The sequence below is a fragment of the Pavona decussata genome, unplaced genomic scaffold (assembly GCF_977016875.1).
Source record: "Pavona decussata unplaced genomic scaffold, jaPavDecu1.1 SCAFFOLD_194, whole genome shotgun sequence".
In the NCBI taxonomy this organism is placed as follows: domain Eukaryota; kingdom Metazoa; phylum Cnidaria; class Anthozoa; order Scleractinia; family Agariciidae; genus Pavona; species Pavona decussata.
This window is the reverse complement of record NW_028145603.1, coordinates 161,357-182,984: the sequence shown is the minus strand read 5'-3', so window position 1 is coordinate 182,984 and position 21,628 is coordinate 161,357. Positions and strand designations below refer to the sequence as shown.

The 21,628-nt window shown below is 38.3% G+C and overlaps 1 protein-coding gene across 1 annotated transcript; it reads left to right on the top strand.

Moving 5' to 3' along the window:
• The first annotated feature begins 12,738 nt into the window (after positions 1-12,738).
• Positions 12,739-21,307, top strand: LOC146461826 (substance-K receptor-like). The gene is made up of 2 exons (XM_085086396.1): positions 12,739-12,864; positions 20,342-21,307. The coding sequence occupies exons 1-2, from the start codon at positions 12,860-12,862 to the stop codon at positions 21,255-21,257; spliced, it is 921 nt and encodes a 306-aa protein (XP_084942522.1). The 5' UTR covers positions 12,739-12,859; the 3' UTR covers positions 21,258-21,307.
• The last annotated feature ends 321 nt before the right edge of the window (positions 21,308-21,628 follow it).

The window sequence follows — 21,628 nt, the reverse complement described above, 5'->3', positions numbered from 1 at the left end:
TACCATGCGCAACAGTCTCCCTTTCCCACTAATCCTTTCACTTCTGGGAGTGAGCCGCATTATTTTAAATTCTCCTTGTAATTTCAATACAATGTCAAGCACACAGGTAATAAGAATTGAGGAAATAAAAACAATAAGGGGATAGTTCTTTTTGCTATGACACCAAAATTGAAAAGGGTTAGTAAAAGTGTACAATATTTTGCAAATGATATCTAACAAGGAGCTCTCAGAAGATGGTACATGTAACTGTACCACCTCCCCCCCTTCCCCCTGTTTCGTCCATGCTAATCATTAATTGAAACTCAGAAAGTACAGCATTTGTTATAGTTGCAACTGCTTTATTTGCATAAACAAAATATGTACTGATAACATGTGATTGCGGTTGCTTTGAAGAAGAACATTTCAGTCGGCAGTATGGGAAGTGATTGTAATTAAAGGGTGCCTGGAAAAAAGAGCTAAGTGAGTTCTTATAAATTGCTAAATTCTACTTCCAAATTTCCTTGTATTCGCTTGTGAAACAAATGGAGAATTTGACCTTACATCAAAAGTCACTTAGGGCCTTATTTCGCACACCCCTTCAATTATTACAGTGATGTAATTTTCTCTTTGTTATGAGTGCTCAGTGAATAGTTGCGAGGAAAGACTGGGGGAAATTGAATGGATAAGAAATGACTATATTTTCGTCAACAAATTCCATTTCCTTGAGTCTCATCTGCTGACCATTTAGTAATGAAGGTGTTTTTACTGTAGCCTGGATACATAATTTTGATATTGAGCAAAAAGTACTAAATGACAAAAGTTATGTTTTGACTTTGAACTGCAATTTTGTTGTCACTTACCTTGCAGAAGAGGTTAAAATGTATATATTTGTGTTTATGCTACATCTATACTGGCAACACTAACTGAACTAAAATGTAGGAAATAAATTTTATGTTGAAATGAAATTTTCGAAAGTGTACTTTTCTTGTAATCACTTACCTTAAGAAGGAAAAAATATCTTCATTGTAGCATTTAAAGACTGGCTATATGAGATTTTCCTGGTTTGTCCAAAGCGTTTGTAATCGCAAATGTCGCTCCTCTTCAGTCTCATTATAAATTAGTCGTTCTGTCTGGTTTGTCCGAAACGTTTGTAATCGTAAATCTCGTTCTTGTTCGGTTTCATTAATCAGTCGTTGTGTCCGGTTTGTCCGAAGCGTTTGTAATCGTAAATCTCGTTCCTGTTCGGTTTTATTAATCAGTCGTTGTGACTGGTTTGTCCGAAGCGTTTGTCATCGTAAATCTCGTTCCTGTTCGGTTTCATTAATCAGTCGTTATGTCTGGTTTGTCCGAAGCGTTTGTAATCGCAAATCTCGCTCCTGGTTAATTCAAATTCGATGTCATCGAAGCTCACGTTCAACGGGGGGTTTCGTTATTCAAGCGAGCACGAGTTAAATCTAACCTAAATTGCCTATCTTCTCAAGTTTCTAATGAACGCCTACCTTGGTTGTACTCCCCGTGATATTCCAATCTCTGGTTCCTTTGCTCCTCTGTTTATTCCTGACGGCGCTGTCTTTGCTCGATGTAGTCTTTGCTCTGTAGTTTCCTGATGTCTCCTTCCAATCCTAGCAGTATGCAGGATGTTTGTCCCATGAACCTAGTTTAATGGCCTTAGCTCCCACGAGTCTCCTGTAGCTCAGCAGTAGAACGTCCGAACAAGTTATCGGAAGGTCTTAGGTCAAAAACAAAAAAAAAATACTATTACATGACCAGAAATCGAAGCATGAAGTTTCTTTATTTTGTCCACACAAAAAGGAAAGAGATACTAAATTTAAGGTCCAGTTCGAGCATTAACTATTTTAAAAAAGTCTTTAAAACGCTTCGGTCATTAACTGCCATTGTTTCTTATACTATTGTTGTACAGTTTTTCGCTCATTCTGTTACGTGACCTTAAGCACCATACTGTTGATTGTTTGTTAAGAAACTGTTTTCTTGTGGAACAGTTTCCTTGTAGAACCGATGAAAGTCGAATGATCGAAACGTTTTTAAAGATTTTTTTAAACATTTTTATAGAAAATAGTCCGTCTGGACTGGACTTTTATTGACTTCCCAAAACTTGGATTGTGGATCTCTTTGGGATCCCTTTGGTATGACCTTCTTCGTTGGTCCAAGAAGCAACTTCATAACCATTATAAATACTAAACTTAAGGTAACCGTATACCTTTAGAGGTGTCTCGCGTCTATTATGTCTATTAGCGATGTAGCGCGTCCGGTTTAACCTTTACTTTACGTAGATACCTAAGCCCCTACATCAAATTAAAGCTCATAGAGCTGGCTATCAAACTATACCAAGAATTTTGAAATAAAATGAATTGTCGAATTTTTAGCGCTGTTTTATCGAATCAATTTTTTCACTTGAAAGGGACAATTTAAAGATCTAGCTAAAACTCAAAGGGAATTTGTTCGTTTGCCTTCAAATTTGGACAGTAGCTAGCTTAACATAAAAAATAACGAAAATGTGTCTGCGAATTTTTTTTTTCGAAATATTTTTTCTCCAAAGGCGATTTTTGTACGATCACTCGACATTTTTTTAATTATATTTCGAAAATGTTCTGTAGCTTTTCACTGAAATTGAATATGGAAAAACGGAGACACGTTTTTTTTTTAGCGATTTGGGTCCGGAAACTGAGGAGCAAATTAAATTACCGAAAAACAAATTTCGCGTCGTCTTGTAGCTTTTAAAAGATGATTCGGACGCTCGCATATAGAGGTCGTGAAAAATTCGACAATTAATTTTATTTGAAAATTCGTGGTATTCTTTGATAGCCAGCTCTATAAGCTTTTATTTGATATAGGGGTCTAGGTATCTACAGTTTAAACCGGACGCGCTACATCTCTTAGACGTCAGACACCTCTAAAGGTATACGGTAACCTTAAGATACATTTCTCGTTGCCGGAGGGAAGTATTGTTTCAGAATTATTTCCAGCACTGGCGAGTCGGGATTTTATAATTTTTGTTTTTTGGTATGCTTGTATGTACTGAAAAACTCTCGTTAGGAAACTTTTCATCAAAAGAGGGCAAAATTACTGAATGCTGATTTGCTGTAACAGAGGGCATTTTTTCTCAATTTTCCTTTCACCAAGGGCATTTTTTCTCACTTTTTCTTTCACTGAGGGCAAAATTACTTTATATTCCTGATTGGTCGAGCGGCGACAATACTCGCTCCTCATTAGCTAAGCACGTCAGTTCCACATTTTATTGGTTTCTTCTTTTTGTGTCCAAAAACAACGAGTTCTTAGAGGGTCTTTGTAGTTCGACTCTTTAAGCCTAATTGTTTGTACCAAAAAAATACATTGAAATCAAGCGCTGCCGCTAGAAAGGAAATTCCTAAAGGTGTCGTGTCTCTTACAAGAAACAGCAATAGTTTATTTTTGCCAAAGCTAAAATCTTGCATCGGATTGGTATTTGTTTAGCTGAGAAACTGAAATCAGTCATGACGACCAAGTGCTTTCATCTTGCTACTTCTTCTCACAACGAATAATAATCGAGCATAACAGCGTCAGTAAAAGTTACTGACAACGGCTGTAAAGGACATTTTTCCCTCTGTGTTAAAAGCGGAATTTAAATGGACTCCAAATGATATTTTCTGTTGTGATTATTATTTTTAGTTTTTAAGATGATCGAGGCAAACCGGTTTGTGAACAGTCAACGCGCGCTACCGGCACTTTCACTGTCTTGTAAATTTTGCTTATCAAGAAGGACGAACGTTATAAACCTCAGAGAAAATGGATACACTAACCAAAAAACAGACTTCAAATATATCCTTGAGTAATAAATAAAAAAAGAAAAACTGTGATAATTCATAGAAATCAATACAGAAGTAAACTAAACAACGATCTTTTGAAAAATTCACAAAAACAAGCGAATGAATGTTTTTAGTAAGCTTTCTTTTGATGAAAATCAAATCTCACTTTTAAATTTTATATTCGCTTTTAACGTTCTTTGAAAAGACTTTCAGTTAATCTTTGCTGTTATATCCTACTGTTTTAAGTGTTTTTGTTTGTTCTTAGTCAGGATTGTCAGAAATAAGTGCTAAAATTAGAAATATATGCGAAAAAAAAACTTGCTAGTAGTCATGCCAATGATACAATGTTGGGAGACGTATCTTTGACTGACTATTTTAACTCAGAATCACATATTTTTAAATGAAGCAAAATGGGATGAGATTAGAAAATAAAACTCCAAGGGAAATAACCAACATGGACCGAAAAATGAGCTCAAAAGACTGCACTGACGTTAAACAAGTTGCACTGTCAACGCTACAAGAAAAAAGATATCTTGCAAAACAGCAAAGTTTTGTCAACAAAATCACATGAATGTACTCGCCTCTTTGGAGAATAACAAGTCCTTTTATTCGATTGGTAATTTTTTCGTTCGTTTACAACGTTAAGTTTCACTTCAAGGGAAAAAATCCAACGTTTCATCGCGCCGGATAAGAGTCAATTAATTTTTCTTCAAGATTCGGCCGCTGTTTATGAAGTGCCGCCGCTTAAAGCTGCTAAAAGAGTCGATTTGTTTCTCCCGTCGGGAGTCGCATTGCTCTTTCTCCCGCTGTTTGACGTCAAAATCGGACGACGTCAGAAAATAAAACTCCAAGGGAAATAATTAACATGGACCGAAAAAATGAGCTCAAAAGACTGCTCTGGAGTTAGCAGTAAGCTTATATTTAGCTTAAGTTTAAGTTACACGGCATGTCAAAACTGAAAGGAAACAATATCTTGCAAAACAGCAAACTAGCATAGTTTTGTCAACAAAATTGCATGAATATACTCGCCTCTTCTGAGAATAACCAGTCCTTTTATTCCATTGCTGATTTCTCTGTTCGTTTTATAACGTTAAGTGAGCGAAACGTTTCACTTCAAGAGGAAACATCCAACGTTCCGTCGCGCCGGATCGGAGTAAAATGATTTCACTTCAGGATTCTGATGATGTGCCAGTCGATTTGCTGTTGGTCACATAAATTGACTTTGTATCTTGTCGCAGTTGACCATGCATTTTCCCGCCGAAAAACAACCCGGGTTGCAGCTCATACACTCATCTATGTAAGCCAATGTGAAATGAGACACTCAAACCCTGTGCTGCAACACTGGTTTATTTCTTCGCCCTTTCCTGTTCTTTCTCTCTTTGTTCGTCACTCATGTTTCGCCTGTTTGCCAGCGCTCTCAGTCACTCTCTCTTATGTCCAACTTCACTTCTTCGTAGCCTGTTTTCTCGATCTCTTTCTATCTCCCTTTCTTTGCTTTCCATGTTTGTAGACTTGTTATTCATAAATTGACTTTCTATTTTGTCGTGCACGTAGTATTCATTTTTTTTTTTCTCAAACTCAGTTGGCGATGCAATTTCCCACCAAACAAACGCGGCTGTCAGCGCAGTTGGACATGCATGCATTTTTCCGCCGAAAAAAACCTGGTTTGCAGCACAGGGTTTGAGTGTCTCATTTCACTATGGCTTACATAGAGGGGCGAAAGGACGTACGGACGTACGTACACCGGACGAAAAGTGACGTCACAACCAAAACCAAAATTTTTCGCATTCATGAGTTTACCAAAATCTCTTATCAATGGGGCTCTGCGCGTGTGCCTTCGGCGCTTGCGGAGCTCCGCTATCATTCAGATACAAGGATACAAGGGAAACGTTGTTTAAGATAAAACACATACGTTTGACACAGAACTGCCAAAAAAAAAAAGCTTGGGAGTGGGAACCTTTCTGATAAATTGCCATAAACAGAAAAACATATTACTATATCTAGATATATTATTAATATATCTGATAACAAACCAATGCAAGTAATTTTGAGATAAATTTACGGTTGTCACCAACTAAAAACATACAAACCCACACACTTAACTGAGCTTAAATATGGCAAGTTCAGCTCGTGCCAAAATGTAAACTTCCTTGAAACATCTGAAGCGGAAGACACCACGAGACGCTCGGCAACCACTTTTCTGTCTTTTCGTAAACAGCAGGATAACTTTGGCATGGTTTTTGTTTTATGCTCAAAATTGCAAATGAATACCATTAAACAACAAGAAGCTGTTATCAGCTTATATTTGATTGCGTGGTGCGTAAGCCTACGATCTTTTAGCAGTGATAACTTCCAGCATCGCTATCCCCAAAGTTGATAGATATAGAGATATACACTCAGGAAAAAAATTCAGGCTTCAGAGGTGATTCATCGTTTTATTGCTACAGCTCTGTTTCGTATGGTCAGGAGCTGACCACACTCATCAGGCAACTTCAACGAATGACCGGTCTTTATTCAAAAGCTGGCTTTATAAGGTAATAAAAAACCGGCGATTTAAGACAAGCAGCTGCTAGGCGATAAAATACAATTTCAGGTGCCGTGATAGAATTCACGTGCCATGATACAAACGGTTACATCACGTTATACAAGAGGTTTTTGGTACATATCTATCTTATTATAGGTAATTAACAATGCACGTTGACAATGCAAATTTTGTAAAATCGCGTTAATAAAGTGCATTGTTAATTTCCTATAATAACGTATTTATATAAGGGCATGGATTTGATAAAATCCAGATTAAAATAAACTTTTTGTGAAGACATAGGTTACATTTGCTGTTAGCGTTATTATGGGGTTTGCACTTTTTGACCACTTTCTATTTAATGCAAAATGTTTTGTTTGCCTCCTTCAGGGTCTATATATGTTCAGAAAGTTCCGTTGCATTTCGTTTGTTGGCGTTTCGGAAGAATGTGTTGTGTTTTCGGTATCGTTCTTTAAAGTTTGATGCCAGTCACACGTACGATTCTGTTGTTGTTACCGTCGTCACCGTCGTTTGCTAGACCGCGTTCGCTTGGAGGCATTTACTATCAAGTGGGCAGTTCTGCTTTCTTCCTGCAGTTGCAGCTTGGGTCATGATTTTGGTTTGGGGTCGTTGCTACATTTGAGAGTATCTGTTTGTTATGTGATGCGATGATGGTTTTCATGTTTGGTATGCATGAGTAGCTGAGTTTTAGTGTGTGTCTGTTGAAGATCTTGTTTAATGGTTGGTTCTTGGGGAAGCATTTGTCGACGATGGATAAAAAATTCTGTACAATTGACAATTTTTAAATCTCCTATATTTAGCATACACTGACATGAACACTCTAATATCAACTTATCAATATAAGCTCAAATTCTTTTACTCAGACGTATCAACGATATAAAACATGATTTAGCAAAGAAAGCCAGAAAGCATAGCGATTGCGTCACCGATTACATCTGTATGAAGTCAAATTGGAAAATTAAGTCTAATTGTGGTCACCCAAATCAAAGCTATTCAGCGGTACTTCTTTTGGGGCTATCTTGATGTTTATTATGCGCAGTTTGAACTTGTAAGTCTCAGGATAAAAAGCTAAGGCATGGACATTAAAATATAAGCTAAAGAGCAGCAGTTTTCTCAAACGTGGATTTCGGCATTTCTTAAAGATGACCTTTGAAAGTGAAAACGGGTAAATGGATTCTATTCACCTAAACATCGAGCATCTCTCCTGCCCTATTATTCCAAGCGTTCACTCAGTCAGAAACTGTCTCTCTTTTCCCCTCTTCCTCAGCGTACACTTGCGATCGATCGTTCGATTCGACATGACCATTCTTCTGCTTTGAAACATTCGTGTTGCTTGCCGTGAGACCTGCATTCAAATCTTTGGAATTCTTTGAATTTTCTGAGCGTTCTGCAGCATCTTGCGAAGGTCCCGAAGAAAGCTGCAAAACCTCACTATACTTTTCTGATTCGATTTTGCATTTGCGTTTTGCATGCCCTCCATCTACGTCATCTTCCGCGGAGTTAAATTCATTCGCGTGCTGCTCGTGCGACAAACCTTCTAAAGGTTCATGATTTCTTGCACAACTGTCACCCTCGCCAATTTGTTAATCAGACGAAACCGAATGCACCATGTTCAAGCTACCTCCCCTTCTCTTATGCAATATCCATGGGCTTTAATTCTTAAGTTTTGGCTTTCTTCGCCACTCGACATGCTATCATTGCCATCACCTTTTTGTTCTAATGACTCCAGAACCCTCTCTGCGCTAAGGGAAACCGTTCACGAACGCTTCACAACTGACGCCAAATGTTTTGATTCGAAAGAATAGTGACTCGCAGAATACATCGGGGAAAGGGAGGGAGAGCTAAGGAAGCGAAAATAAAAAAAAAAAGATGAGGGAGCTCGGGTACCCCCTCCCCTTCCATGATTACTTAACTCAGCGCCTCACGGCCCGAGTACAAAGAACGCGAAGAATTTGATAACACAACCGAAAACTTAACTCGTGCCGCCCGAGTACAAAAAACGAGACCGAGAACTTAAGGTTACCTTATACCTTCAGAGGTGTCTCGCGTCCAAGCGATGTAGCGGCGATATATATAGCGCGTCCGGTTTAAAGTGTAGATACCTAAACCCATATATCAAATTAAAGCTTAAAGAGCTGGCTATCAAACAATACCAAGAATTTTGAAATAAAATGAATTGCCGAATTTTTTAGCACTGTTTACTCAAATCAATTTTTTTACTTGGAGGAGACACTTTAAAGAGCTAAAACTCACAGGGAAATTGTTCGTTTGCCCTTAAATTTGGACAGTAGCTGGTTTAATATATAAACAACAAAAACGCGTCTGCGAATTTTTTCTTACGAAATATTTTTCTCCGAGAGCGATTTTTGTACGATCACTCCGGTTTTTTTTTTTTTTGATGCTATAACGAAAATCGTCTGTAACTTTTCACTGCGATTTTTATTTTTTTTTTAGCGCTTTGGGTCCGGAAACTGAGGAGCAAATTAAATTATCAAAAAATAAAATTCACTTTGATTGTAGCTTTCAAAAGGTGATTCGGACGCTCACATTTAGAGGTCGTGAAAGATTCAACAATTCATTTTATTTCAAAACTCTTGGTATGGTTTGATAGCCAGTTCTATAAGCTTTAATGTGATATAAGGGTTCAGGTATCTACAGTTTAAACCAGACGCGCTACATCGCTTAGACGCGAGACACCTCTAAAGGCATAGGGTAACCTTAACTCGTGGCCCGAAGTCTTATCTCTCGGCCTGGGACGAGCGATGGTTATGACGTCATGTCAGGGACCACGCGATATCCATTTTGTCTCTTTTTCGGTTTATTTCTTTGCGATTTACTCCACATAGTCCGTTTCAGAATGTGCATCGCTTAGACGCGAGACACCTCTAAAGGCATAGGGTAACCTTAACTCGTGGCCCGAAGTCTTATCTCTCGGCCTGGGACGAGCGATGGTTATGACGTCACGTCAGGAACCACGCGATATCCATTTTGTCTCTTTTTCGGTTTATTTCTTTGCGATTAACTCCACATAGTCCGTTTCAGAATGTGTTCGTCTTCTTCTTTACGGTTATCAGAAGAGTCCAAGGAGCCGGAGGAGTCAGAAGAGTCTGAGGAGATTGAGGAGTATTTAGAAGATTTGGATGACTTCGAAATTACTTGCATCTCCGAAATCGAAATAGACGCTTTTCGACATGAAGCTTCAGCAAACTCAAACCCATTCGATAACAGCGACCTCGAAGAAGACCTGTTTTAATAGGGATGAGCCGCGTGTCGACCAGGAATGGACAGCCAGATACGAAACATTTTATACTGCGCATTAGCAATACTTCGTTTTCTAAACACTTCAAGGGTTACGCTTTCGAAAGAGACCAAAATGAGGCCATTTGGACACGAATTTACAGAGATATGAATTTTTGAGTGTGATAGTTCTGTTTGTTGTGAAAAAAATTTTGCTTTCGCGAGGTGCAGACACAAACAGCGCGCTTGGCGATTTCTTTTACAATTTCCACTCTACTTGGCTAACACTGTTTGATCTGTATACTAGAACATTTCAGTTAATTGCTGGATGCCTTAATTTTACTGTGCGAAACGAATTGAAGTCAAAATAATTTTTCGAAGTTATGAACTATTAAACTTAAGCTCTTTTCGAAAATTCACGCGAAGCGATATTTCCTCTGATGTTTTGGCGCCTAAAAAACGTTTTTTTTTAATACTGCACATCAGAAATACATCCTTTTCTAACTACTACAATTTTTAAGCTTTCGAAAGAGACCAAAATGAAACCATTTGGACACAAATTCGCAGATATGAGTTTTCGGGTGTGATAGTTCTGTTTGTTATGAATTAATTTTGCGTTCGCGAGGGACGGACACAAACAGCGCGCTCTGCGATTTCTTTTGCAATTTCGATTCGACTTCGCTAAGACTGTTTGATCTGTATACTAGAACAGCTAAGTTATTTACTGAGTGATTTCTTTTTACTCGGCGAAAGGAATTGAAGTCAAAATAATACCTAAGACCGAGCGAAAAAGAGCAAAAAAGTGGCACGTGATGAAAAAATCAAAACTCTGCATATTCCGTCTAGAGATACTCCATACTAGTTTTAAAAACCTGGTGGGAATTTTTCCTGAAATATATATTTTTTAAAGCGGAAATAATAGAAAAAACAGAGACGGTCCCTCGTGGTTTGAAAAACACCCGAAATAAAAATGGTTCACACCTTCTCGTAAACTTCCTTTTTGTTTAATTCGCATCAAAGAAAACCCAGTTTTCTTCTTGAAAATTTGCTTTCGAAGTGTTTATTAAGTATCTGAGTCCAAAAATACTTCAGTGGATGAATTTTCCTGGTCATGAGGAGCCACAAAAAATCTCAAAAAATCGCTTCCTCCAAATTCTGAATTTGGCGCACTTTTTTTATAGAAAATTTTGCGATCCGGTAAAACACTAAAAACCCTTCAAATTTAGAATTATGGATTGAGGAAGTATCGCTCTAAAACCAGGTTTAAATAATGGCTTCGGGCTTTTTACCAGCAGCGAGCATTAGCGCTCTCAAAATCACGAAAATCGCAATATCAACGTGAAAACAAACTGCACATGACTGCAACCAAACTAAGAGAAACTATTGGAATTTCATGTAGTTTACCTCGGTATTCGGCTTTAAACCAGCAGTAAAAGGTCATGTTTCGCTAACTGCAATAAGGCATTGTCTAAATAAGATATTTGGTTGTGTTTGTATCCTTTCATTTTTGTGTTTGTATCTTGATGTGTGAAGTCAACAAGATAACTTACCATCGCTTATTGCGATGGAGCGACAATCAACTCAAATGAGTTACCATCGGACCACTTATTTTCGTTTAAAATCGAGATGAGTTTGCTTTTCTTTGAATTTCGAAACGATTTTTTTTGTTTCGAGATGTCGTTTCGAGATCCGTTCCCAGGATTTACTTGAAGCGAAAGCGCTCGTGGATTAATTCGACTCTGTTTAATGCATAAGTCACACAATAAAATGTCACGCTTTTTAAATTTACGTGACGTTAGGTTTGACTATGTTGCGCGAACATGCGTCCCGACATGCTGATAACGAAAACCAAATTAAAAACAATGAAATCTTTACCAAAGTGTGGACGGGACCGATGATTTATAGCTGAATGTTTTTATCTTATATACACACCAAAAGAAGCCACAAAGCAAGCCTTGCTAAAGTATGATACTCTGCATTTTAATGAGATGAAACCTAGGGGAACACTTCTCTTGTTAGAACCACTAAGTATTAACGCCTTGGTTTTCGCCTTCGTGCAAAAGTCACTATGGTCTCATCCCTGACTGTTCTCTTGAGGATGAGACAAAACAATGTTATCAGTCAGAAAAAAATCACTCCTCACTGCTGACATGCGCATCCTTGACAAAGAGAATGCAGTTTGTCGATGTATGGCTTTTTCCATAGAAATGTTACAGCTGAGAGGTCAATGCCAAAGGAAATACAAATTTCCTGATGGTCATCGATCATTGATCTTGAACTGGATCATTTGTCACAGGAATACATTGTAATAAATTAAATAATGGTTTGTTTCACGATGTAGTCACTTAAGTTGTAGATCGCGACGTTTCGACTGCTTACTGCTTGTTTTTATCAGGCAATGAGGTCGACTGATCATACTTCGGTATTTATGTCACGAAGGTCTGATCCTGCAAGTGTCGCATACAGAGTCTGCCTTACTTCTGGTTTGTTATCAAATAGGACTTCTGAACTAGAACCGAGTCCTTCGTAACGAACTTGACTTGAGTATCCATACCATATCTTGTATGTTGCTCTCTTACTGACGATGCTGACCACTGGTAACACAACTGGACGAATTTCTGGCACAACTACATACATCCCTCCAAATTTTTCTTAAAATCCTTTTCCTAGTGCCAAAAGTTTCCAATTCATGAATTTTTCAGAAGCGATGTTTTATGAAAATTATTTGACATCGGATTTCCAAGTTCAAAACACGACTGGACGCTTTCTGGCACACTTACATCTCTCTAATTTTGTTCTTAAAATCCTTTTCCTAGTGCCAAAAGTTTCTAATTCAAGAATTTTTCAGAAGCGATGTTTTCAGAAAATTATTTGACATTGGATTTCCATACAAACACTGTTATTTCAAGCCTGTTTGCCTACCCGTCAAAAGTGTAAGTAACTGGATGTAGAAGTTAAGAGTGGGGACCTTTCTGACAAATGGCCAGCTGCAGGAAAGCCTGCTAATGTGAACCTATTTATCACAAAAAAAATATGACAAAACAATGTAATTTTGAGGCAAATTTACGGTTGTGATGGACATCTCTTAGTTAGATCCCACACACTTGACTATTAATGCCTGAGGTTAATTATGGCATTTATTAAGAAAAGGGTGTCAATTCGGGGGAAACTTATGAAGCGGAAGTCACGTAGAGACGCTCGGTCGAAGCTGTTCTGTCTTTTCTTAGGCAACAGGATAACTTAGGGTTTTGTTTTATCATCAAGATTAAGAACGATCACCATTAAATGATAAAAGATCATGAGGTGAGTTCAGGCGGTACGCGTCGCCACCCACAAAGGGTGCTGGGTAAAAATATGGAAATGGCTCATTTGCCTCTGGTCACGATCGAGTAAACATCTCCCGAACGTAAGACTTAGATCGACTTACAGTCGCACTGAAACTGGGCATTCAAACTTTGCTTCCTTTTCCAAAAACTATCACTAAAGGCAGCAATTTGGCAAATTTTAACAGTGCAGAAGTAGCCATAGATGATTCTTGGCAGCAATTTGGCAAATTTTAACAGTGCAGAAGTAGCCATAGATGATTCTTGTTGGATGCACCAGGCGATTTCGTTAAGTTATTCCCGGTTCGGAGACATTCAAAGTCGATAATTTCTTTTATGTTTATTTTCATACTAGTATTATGTGAATGTAAATATATGAAACATATATTTAGAACTGCGGATGAAAGATCAAATAGAAGAAAGATCCTCGCAGTTAGTACGCAATTAAACAGTTGAGAAAAGAAAGCCTAAAAAAATTCAGGCTTGAACAGGATGCGAACCCATGACCTCTGCGATGCCGGTGCAGTGCTCTACCAACTGAGCTATCAAGCTAATTAACTGGGAGCTGGTCATATTGTGAGTTCATAATACACCCGTGAAGGATGAATAAATAAATGTAAATATATAAAACATATATTTTGAACTGCGGATGAAAGATCAAATAGCAGAAAGATCCTCACAGTTAGTACGCAACTTAAGTAGTTGCGAAAAGAAAGCCTGAAAAAAATTCAGGCTTAAACTTGTTTTATTTGCCGTCACGTCTGCCTAACGTAAGATGAGTCTAGCGAGCAGGTGAGGTCGGCGAGCCGCGAGTTCATTTTTGTAATTTGCATAATCTTACTGTCACTTCGCGCGCGTGATCTAAGGGGAAAAAACGACTGCTGGTAGTCTATTTTTCATTGCTTTCGCTCATTTTTAGTTTGCTTTTTTATCTCAGGGTGAAAGAGATCTACATTTCCGTCTTGGATTTCTTGGAGAGAAATAGCATTTGCCCGTAGGCTTTTCAGGTCGGTTTCCCGTAAGTTGAGCTACTTGGTTTACACGATCTCTTCATAGGTTCTTTTTTATTTTTTACGGCTTCCAACGGAAAAACCATAAGGGGTAGACCCAGATATACCCCAAAAATTATAAAGTAGAAACGATAAGCTAGCTCAACCTACTAAAATATTGGCCAAACCCAGCAAGAGTAAGTAGCTTTAGCCTCAAGAAATGCAGTAAATCAATATGGCGGCAGGCGCGAGGTCGTCATCTTTGAAATGGCTACAAACGCGAGCAAATTTTTCAGCTCAAAAAGTAACCTCACCAGCATTCAGCCAATTGGTTCCTCTAACTTTGATAAGAATTTCAACCGGGAAAAAAAATGTACTCAGACTTTGTTAATGACGAAATTTCCAACAGGCTGACCTCTCCAGACTGATGTTCTTGGACGCGAAGACTACTGATCATATAACGCATTTTGATTGGTCGAATATCGTCACGCACACCGCCTGAGGTGAGTTGAAACATATCATATCAGGAAACGTTATCAACAGCGATTGTTTACGCGAAAGAGGGTAAAATTTTATTTTAAGGAAGTTTTTAATTGTGTAAGCATTAATATTTTAATAGTCAATTCATTAAGTGGAAGGTTATATGAAACAAGACGCTGTGGGAGCGTTTACTTAGGCGTCGTTATATAACGAGTATCTAAGCATGCACGTTAGTTCAGTCTTTGGTGACAGGTGAACGATTAAAGATTCGCTGAGAGTCTAAGGCATTATATTTGCAATAAACGTGATGTAGTTCGACCGAGGAATGTCACGCAAACAAAATAAAACATTACTCTCTTACTAAACATGTCGGATTTTGTAACCATTAGGTGCATCTAAGGTAATGATGGATTTTGGCGACAAAGAAATATTTGTGGTTCCAGTGGTTATGATTAATTTTGGTGACAGAGGAGAATTTGTGCGAATACCTTTCCACCCTGATACCCTTTTTTTCTGGGCTTTCTATGAGAGATGTTCCAGCTTTTTCACTGGTAACAGCGCACGATCGCAAAATGTCACGCAAAAAGTGTATGACACGCGTGCGAAAAGACATGCGTTCTATATGGGACGCGTGTGATAAGATAAACCTCATAGAACATCCGATTTACAGAAAGTTAACTCAACGAATCTATTTCATGATCACTGGAATGGGACAGAACTTTAATGACAAAATCAAAGCGCTCTGTGATTGACCAAAGAATGAACTATTTCAAATTATGTCTACAGTTATTTGTTTATTAAGTACGCAAAATAAATAAATAAACTTCACTCGCAATGGAAGGCAACGCGGAGTATACGTTCATTCTTTTAGTGGTTTTGCGTGATTGCCAATGGACAAAATAACATGGCACAAAAGAGAGCTTTTCCAGGTTTTAAAATGGCTTTAAATGAAAGAAGCTGGGTTTGTAAAGTGAAAAGACACTGCAGCTCCCGTGGCGATTGAATAACAAGCAGAAACCGTCCAGTTTTCCTTCCAAGAACTGCCGAAATTTTTTGTTCCTCAGTGCGCGTCGCAGGATGAAACTTGATATACGTGAACGATTTTGGTTGCCTAGCACGTGACCGATTTCTTCCCGGGGCAGTTCCTTTCTGCATCCAAAGAACGACGGCTTCTCTCAACGTTTTGTAACGTCGGAAGGGGCTTTCAGTTTTGCTAAAGCCCGGGTGCTAAAGTTGCTATTTTGGCTTTATCCAACGTAAAAATAAAAATGCGTTTAGCGTTGCGGTACTCAGTTGTTGTTGGTATGAATATGCAAATTTTTTGGCGTTTAGGTTTGTTCCAATAAATCGATCTTATCGCTAATACTCGACCCCGGAGGAAAGATTTTTTTTCAGACAACATTAACTCGGATTTTTAGGGTACTTTCCTTTGAAAGTTTTCATTTATGCGTTTTATGTTTGTTGAAACAGGCACACGAGTCATCTGACATTTTCTCGTAGCCCTCGTTAGTTTGTGTCGCGTTAAAGAACGTCTAATAAATATGAATTGAATAATTTTGGTTTCACACTCGATTGAAAAGAGCTCCCCAAATTTGCGATTGTTTGACAAGACGAGAGAACGGTAAATTGAATGAAATTCAAAATCTTAAACACGGCTACCGTGTCATGTTGGTCACTTGCGTCCCATTTTACTCGCTGGCGTGCCATTTCACCTGGTGCTGTGCTCTGTGTGCTTGACACACTTCATTGTTCGATCCAACACGCACCTTTGTTTTTCTCGTGCGATAAGAACAAAAGAAAAAAATTAGCCAGCCGTGCACTCTGACACACAGCTCAGATTCCGGCGTGTCATTTCACTCACTGCCTATTGTTTAGCGTATCAATTTGGCGTGCCCGTGTGTTCACCTTTTTCCCTGTTTTCCCGTGGAGGATCACATTTTGGTTCTATCCAAGTGAACGTAAATAAAGAAATTAATTCGTCAAGCGTTGATCGTCGCTGTGCATTAGCAAACTTTTCAGTGTTTACATTTGTTCTGGTGAATAGATCTTATCGCTCACACTGGACCCCGAATGAAATTTATTTTCGAAGCTTTAGTTTTAGTTTCCTACTTTACCCTAAGCCTTTCACCCACGGAATGGTCTTGAATCTTTAAAGTTAATTGAACGTTTTCTTTTTTGTATTGCGGCCAGTGAAATTAAATGTTTTGCTCGGCTGTATGTAAATTCAGTGTTTACGGCCTGATCTTATTGAATACGTTTGACACCGACGGGGGCTTTATCGAGAAGAGTCAAAAAAACGTCTGTGAGGGAGGTTGATCGAAGTCGAACTTTTGGAAAATATCCGTCCTGAAAGGAAAGTTGCCCCTTAGTTTCGTTCAATGGAAGGAGTTAGCAGACAACACACATACTAGCTGTTTTCTTTCAAGAATACGTTATTCGTTGTGTTGATTCTACATCCTTGTTTTTTGTCCCGTAATGGCGGCTTATAATGAATACATGCAGACTCGGCCAACATGTAGCGCACGCGCAGTAGACCCCTCTTTGCCATTTGAGACTTACGAAGAAATCCTACTTTATGACTTGGGCTCCGCGCGAGTAATAAAAACGTTTACAGCAGCTTGCAATTATATACATATAATCTTCATTCACTCATAGGTTTTCTGGCATACATACGCCATTTATATCAATTACAAACTGTTATTACCCTTATGACGTACGTGTTTGACTGATAGCAGTACGCGAAAGTTCTAACGAAAGGCGATAATTAGCATAAACAAATTAAACAGGTGCGCATGTTTATGAGTAACGGTTTGGAGTTTGTCTCTACTTTTGCCGCTGAAGCCGGACTTCATATTCTCTTGCTTAGCCCGTCTGAGTCCAAACCACCGCGAGATTTAGCAGAGTACATCGAAATACGACTACCTATGCATCACGGGCAATTTCGTATGGTGCCAGCAAGTCTGCAATAGCGTCCATTAAACAAGCAGTTGGTATTTAGTCCTGTATTATCTTTGCATCAAGAAATTAATAAGAAACGTATGAGAAAATCGCTTTACTTCATAAACGATTAATCCCAGAAATTGTCTCCTAAGTTATTGAAAATTGGTTTGTAAAACTAAATATACTCCGACAACTGCTATATTGTTACATATTTATATGGCCAACTCATGACTTGCAGCACGTATTCAGCTGGAGTTGGCCCTTGTATTGTCAGCTTGTTTTCAATCGAATTTTGGAAGCGATAAAGAGCGTTCACTGCTGACCTATTTTTCCTAAGGTAAGATTTCTTTAAATGAAACCAATCTTAATAGTAGTCACGAAGTGCATTCTTCTGTGATGTCTTACCCGTTACCGGTTCACCTAAAGGTGTTCTCACGCGAGGGCAACAGAATCTATAAGCAACGCTGTTTTACTGTGTAATTAACTCCCGCATGACTGCGTTTTTCATTACCTTTTTGTTGGGCTGCAAATGTTTAGGTAAACTCCGAACTAACAACATGTTGTTTATATGGGATTTATGTCCGCTTTTCTGGTGTGTTGATTCACGGATTGTAGTAAAAACAAAATGTATGAAAATCGTAGTGACCATTAAACGGGAAGGATTAGTTATTTTTTTTCGAATTTCCAAATGTGTATTAGTGTCAAATTTTCTTTAACTGTTGATTTTAGCATAAAGCATGATTTTATTTCGCACAGTTTAACACGAATAAAAGAAGTTGAGAACGGATAAAATTAAAAACCAATTCAAGGCCTCAAAATATTATTGTTAATCTTCCTTTCATAAGAAAAGAACAATGTTGTTTCGAACTTGCGCGATTCTAGTTAGCTAAGCTTTGTTCTATGGTGTCTTAACCTTTACTAAAACAGCGATCATTTTAAACAATTCATGGGCGGTCAGCTATTGTAAGGTCTAAATCTAAATCTAAATCTAAATCTAAATGTCGTTATGTCGGCAAAGTCGTGGGACATCACGCCAACTCTAAAGGCCGATTTAGACTGTACATCTTTTGCTTCCGACTGTTGCATGCGATTTCTAGAGCGCGCGCTGCTCGCGTCATGCAAAAAATCGCACACAACTCTCGTCATTCAACATTGCCTATAGGTACGATTGTCGTAGGATTTTAAAACATGTTTTAAAATCCTACGACATTTTTGTGACGTACACGGCAGTCGTATGCGAGTTGTAGGTTTGATTTACACGAAATAATTCGTGTCGCAGGCCTGCCGTAAGCTTGTCGCATGCGACAAAGTCGTACCGTGTAAATCGCCCTTAAGGTCTCTAGCTCAGAATCGATAAAATATGGTCTGACACACCAAGAAAATTTGGAATTTGTTTGGGGCCGACTTACCTTAAAAATGGGAAAAAATTGTTCATCCAAAAGACCATATATACCGTATATATATTTATTTTGATAAATAAAATCTTGAACTTGGTTAGCATAAATTTAAAGAGCGCTTAACTCTGAGAGGAGCAGTTAATAATAATACTGATTAATCAGTAGAAAGATTTCAATTCATCGTTTTTGTTGCGACAACGCTGTTTCGTATGGTCAAAGAGTGACCACACTCATCAGGCAATATAAGCGAATGACCTTTAAATTACCTGAGCTGGCAATAAAAGCTAAGTATAGGTTGCTATGGGATATAAAAAAAAACGGTTGCTATGATATACAAAAGCAATGGGGTGTAAAAACTGAAATCGCGTGTGACTCTAAGATTGCGTTACTTGATCAAAAGTTCTTGAGTAGGTATCGATTTCGATGGGGGCAGGGACATACTAGTTCGTTTCGCCTGTTTAGATTACATAAATGCTACTTTTAGATGATCACGAATTTCTCAAAAAGGCATACGATTAGCGTATGTATTCGTAAGTCAAACTGATTGCAGGGCTAAAATTCGGAAAAGGTCAATTTTTATTGGGCCAGTGTTTCAACTAGTACAACTGGCCTTCTCCACTCACGGAGTCAGAACTACGTTGAGAAAAACACTTATGTTCAGAAATGCACCTAACCCTGATTTTGGATACCTTTTTGTCATTTTCATATGACTTTGACAGAATTATTTGTGTTTTAGTAAGCAATTAGGGTAGGGGACACTTTGTGATGTCTATCATACAGTTCATGCATCTCATTAGCGTGCATTTCTCATCCATCGAAGAGTATTCAGAACAGTTTATTTGTGCTTTCGTTTGTGTTGCCCTCTTCCTTCAAAAGTTTCGTATTTATCCCTGTTGGGTTTTTGGTTACGAGTATTCAGTTTAATTCTTTGACAATTTTATAAAAAAAGGAATGCAAATTCGGTTGCTAGGTCTTACTATCTCGAAAACGAAACATTCCATGACATATTTTGTTGCATTAAGGCGCCAGCCCCCAAAAAGGGCCCTCCCCGATTAATAAAGCCCCCCTCCCTTCCGTCTCTATTTCCATTTAAGTACGTATTGAGAGGGGAAGGTTGAGTAAAAAAGTTTTGGTCGGGCTTCTCACTCGCCATTTTACAGTCATCTGTAATTCAGAATCAACGTTTAACTGATTACATCATTACAATATAACAAGCCACAGTTTCCTTTATTTGCAATCGTTACTTACAATTTTCAAGAAGTTATATAAGTATTATGTATATAGGTACGAAGTGTGCCGCTATTAGAAATAATTTATATGAACGACTTTTACATTAATGCACAAGCTTCCAAATGTCGTTGTTTGATCAGACGCAAATATATTGCAAAATCCGAATAGATAGACATTTAGGACAAAAACTAACGAGAAAACACAACGTGTCGATGTCCCCATGTCATGCCATGCCACATCGAAACGTAGCGCTTGCTCGCTAATTTTTATCCTATTGCGAAATCAATGACAATATGGCCACGGTATGGCAAAAGTAGTTTCCAAGAGTAATAAGCAACGTATAAAGACACAGATTCCTTGGATAACTTGATTATTTGTTTGTTTGTTTTTTATGTATACGCGATTGTTCCAATCCACAAAGCGAAGTCCAGTACTACGAGATGTCTTTTTCTCCATCTGAATGCACCACCTGGCTTACGGTAACTATGGTAGAGTCCGTTGTCATAGTAACACTCAATGTTGCTACTATCTTCGTCTTTGTAAGAAACCGCAGTCTTCGCAAGCGTTCCATGTACCTGGTAATCAACCTGGCAATTGCAGATATGTTAGTTGGGGGCATCACTGGAATCATGTTTTTCGTTATCACTGGAGCTCAATGCAACATTTGGACCTATAATTTGCCTCCTCGTGGAATTTGGAATATTATTTTAACTTGGATTCAGCTGTTGGTTTCTATAACCTCCATAATAAACCTACCTGGGATTTCATTGGAACGGATGCACGCGACGTTTCGTCCTTTTAAGCATCGAGTCATGACAAAATATGTCTTTGGGGTAATGATTGTCGGCATTTGGGCTGCAGCTGCACTGTCATCGCTTACTCTTGTGCTTCTTCGCCATTTATATCCAGAAAAATATGCAAAGCACCTGTTTTACGTTTACAGCTCATTAAACTGCATTTGTGTATTCATTATCATTGTCTCATACGCGTCCATTGCTATGAAAATCTATTGTGGAGCTCATCCTCAGCGCCATGGTGCAGCCAATAGATATAGAGAGAAAAAACTGACCAAGACATTATTCATAGTCATTTTGGTATCTTTACTGACTTATCTGCCAATTGGTATTCTTAATTTTATTACTTTTTCCACTAATGATATTCATTTCTTCTCGGGATCAACATATAACGCTTTGATTGTGTTATATTATGCAAACTCTCTTGTCAACCCTATCCTGTATGCGATGAGAATGCCAGAGTTCAAAAGAGCTCTGGTTTCACTTTTGCGTTGTAAATCCCAGCCCGCAGCAGTTCAGGAGTTCCCTCTTGCTGTCATGTAAGCCGCAAAGCTATACTCGGGCTACTGCAGACCACACTACTCCTGTTTTAGATTCCAAAAAGGGCACTTGGATTTGCCTCTTCACGTCTTTTGAATTCGGCTTACAATTTCTTAAAACGATTTAACTTTTGCTTGGAATAAACATCTCTAGGAAAAACGTTGAGCAGTTGCTTTACTACTTGATTAAAATAACGCAGATTGACTATGACAAATTTGAAACTGTGGCATTACTTAAAAAGAGAAAATTAACATCTAAGACATCTGATAGCATAAATTGAAAGAACAATAAGTACAGAATGAAGGAAAATCAAAGAATGATTTCCAAATGAAATGAAGGATGTAAACTCAGTCATGATTTTTAAAACTCATATT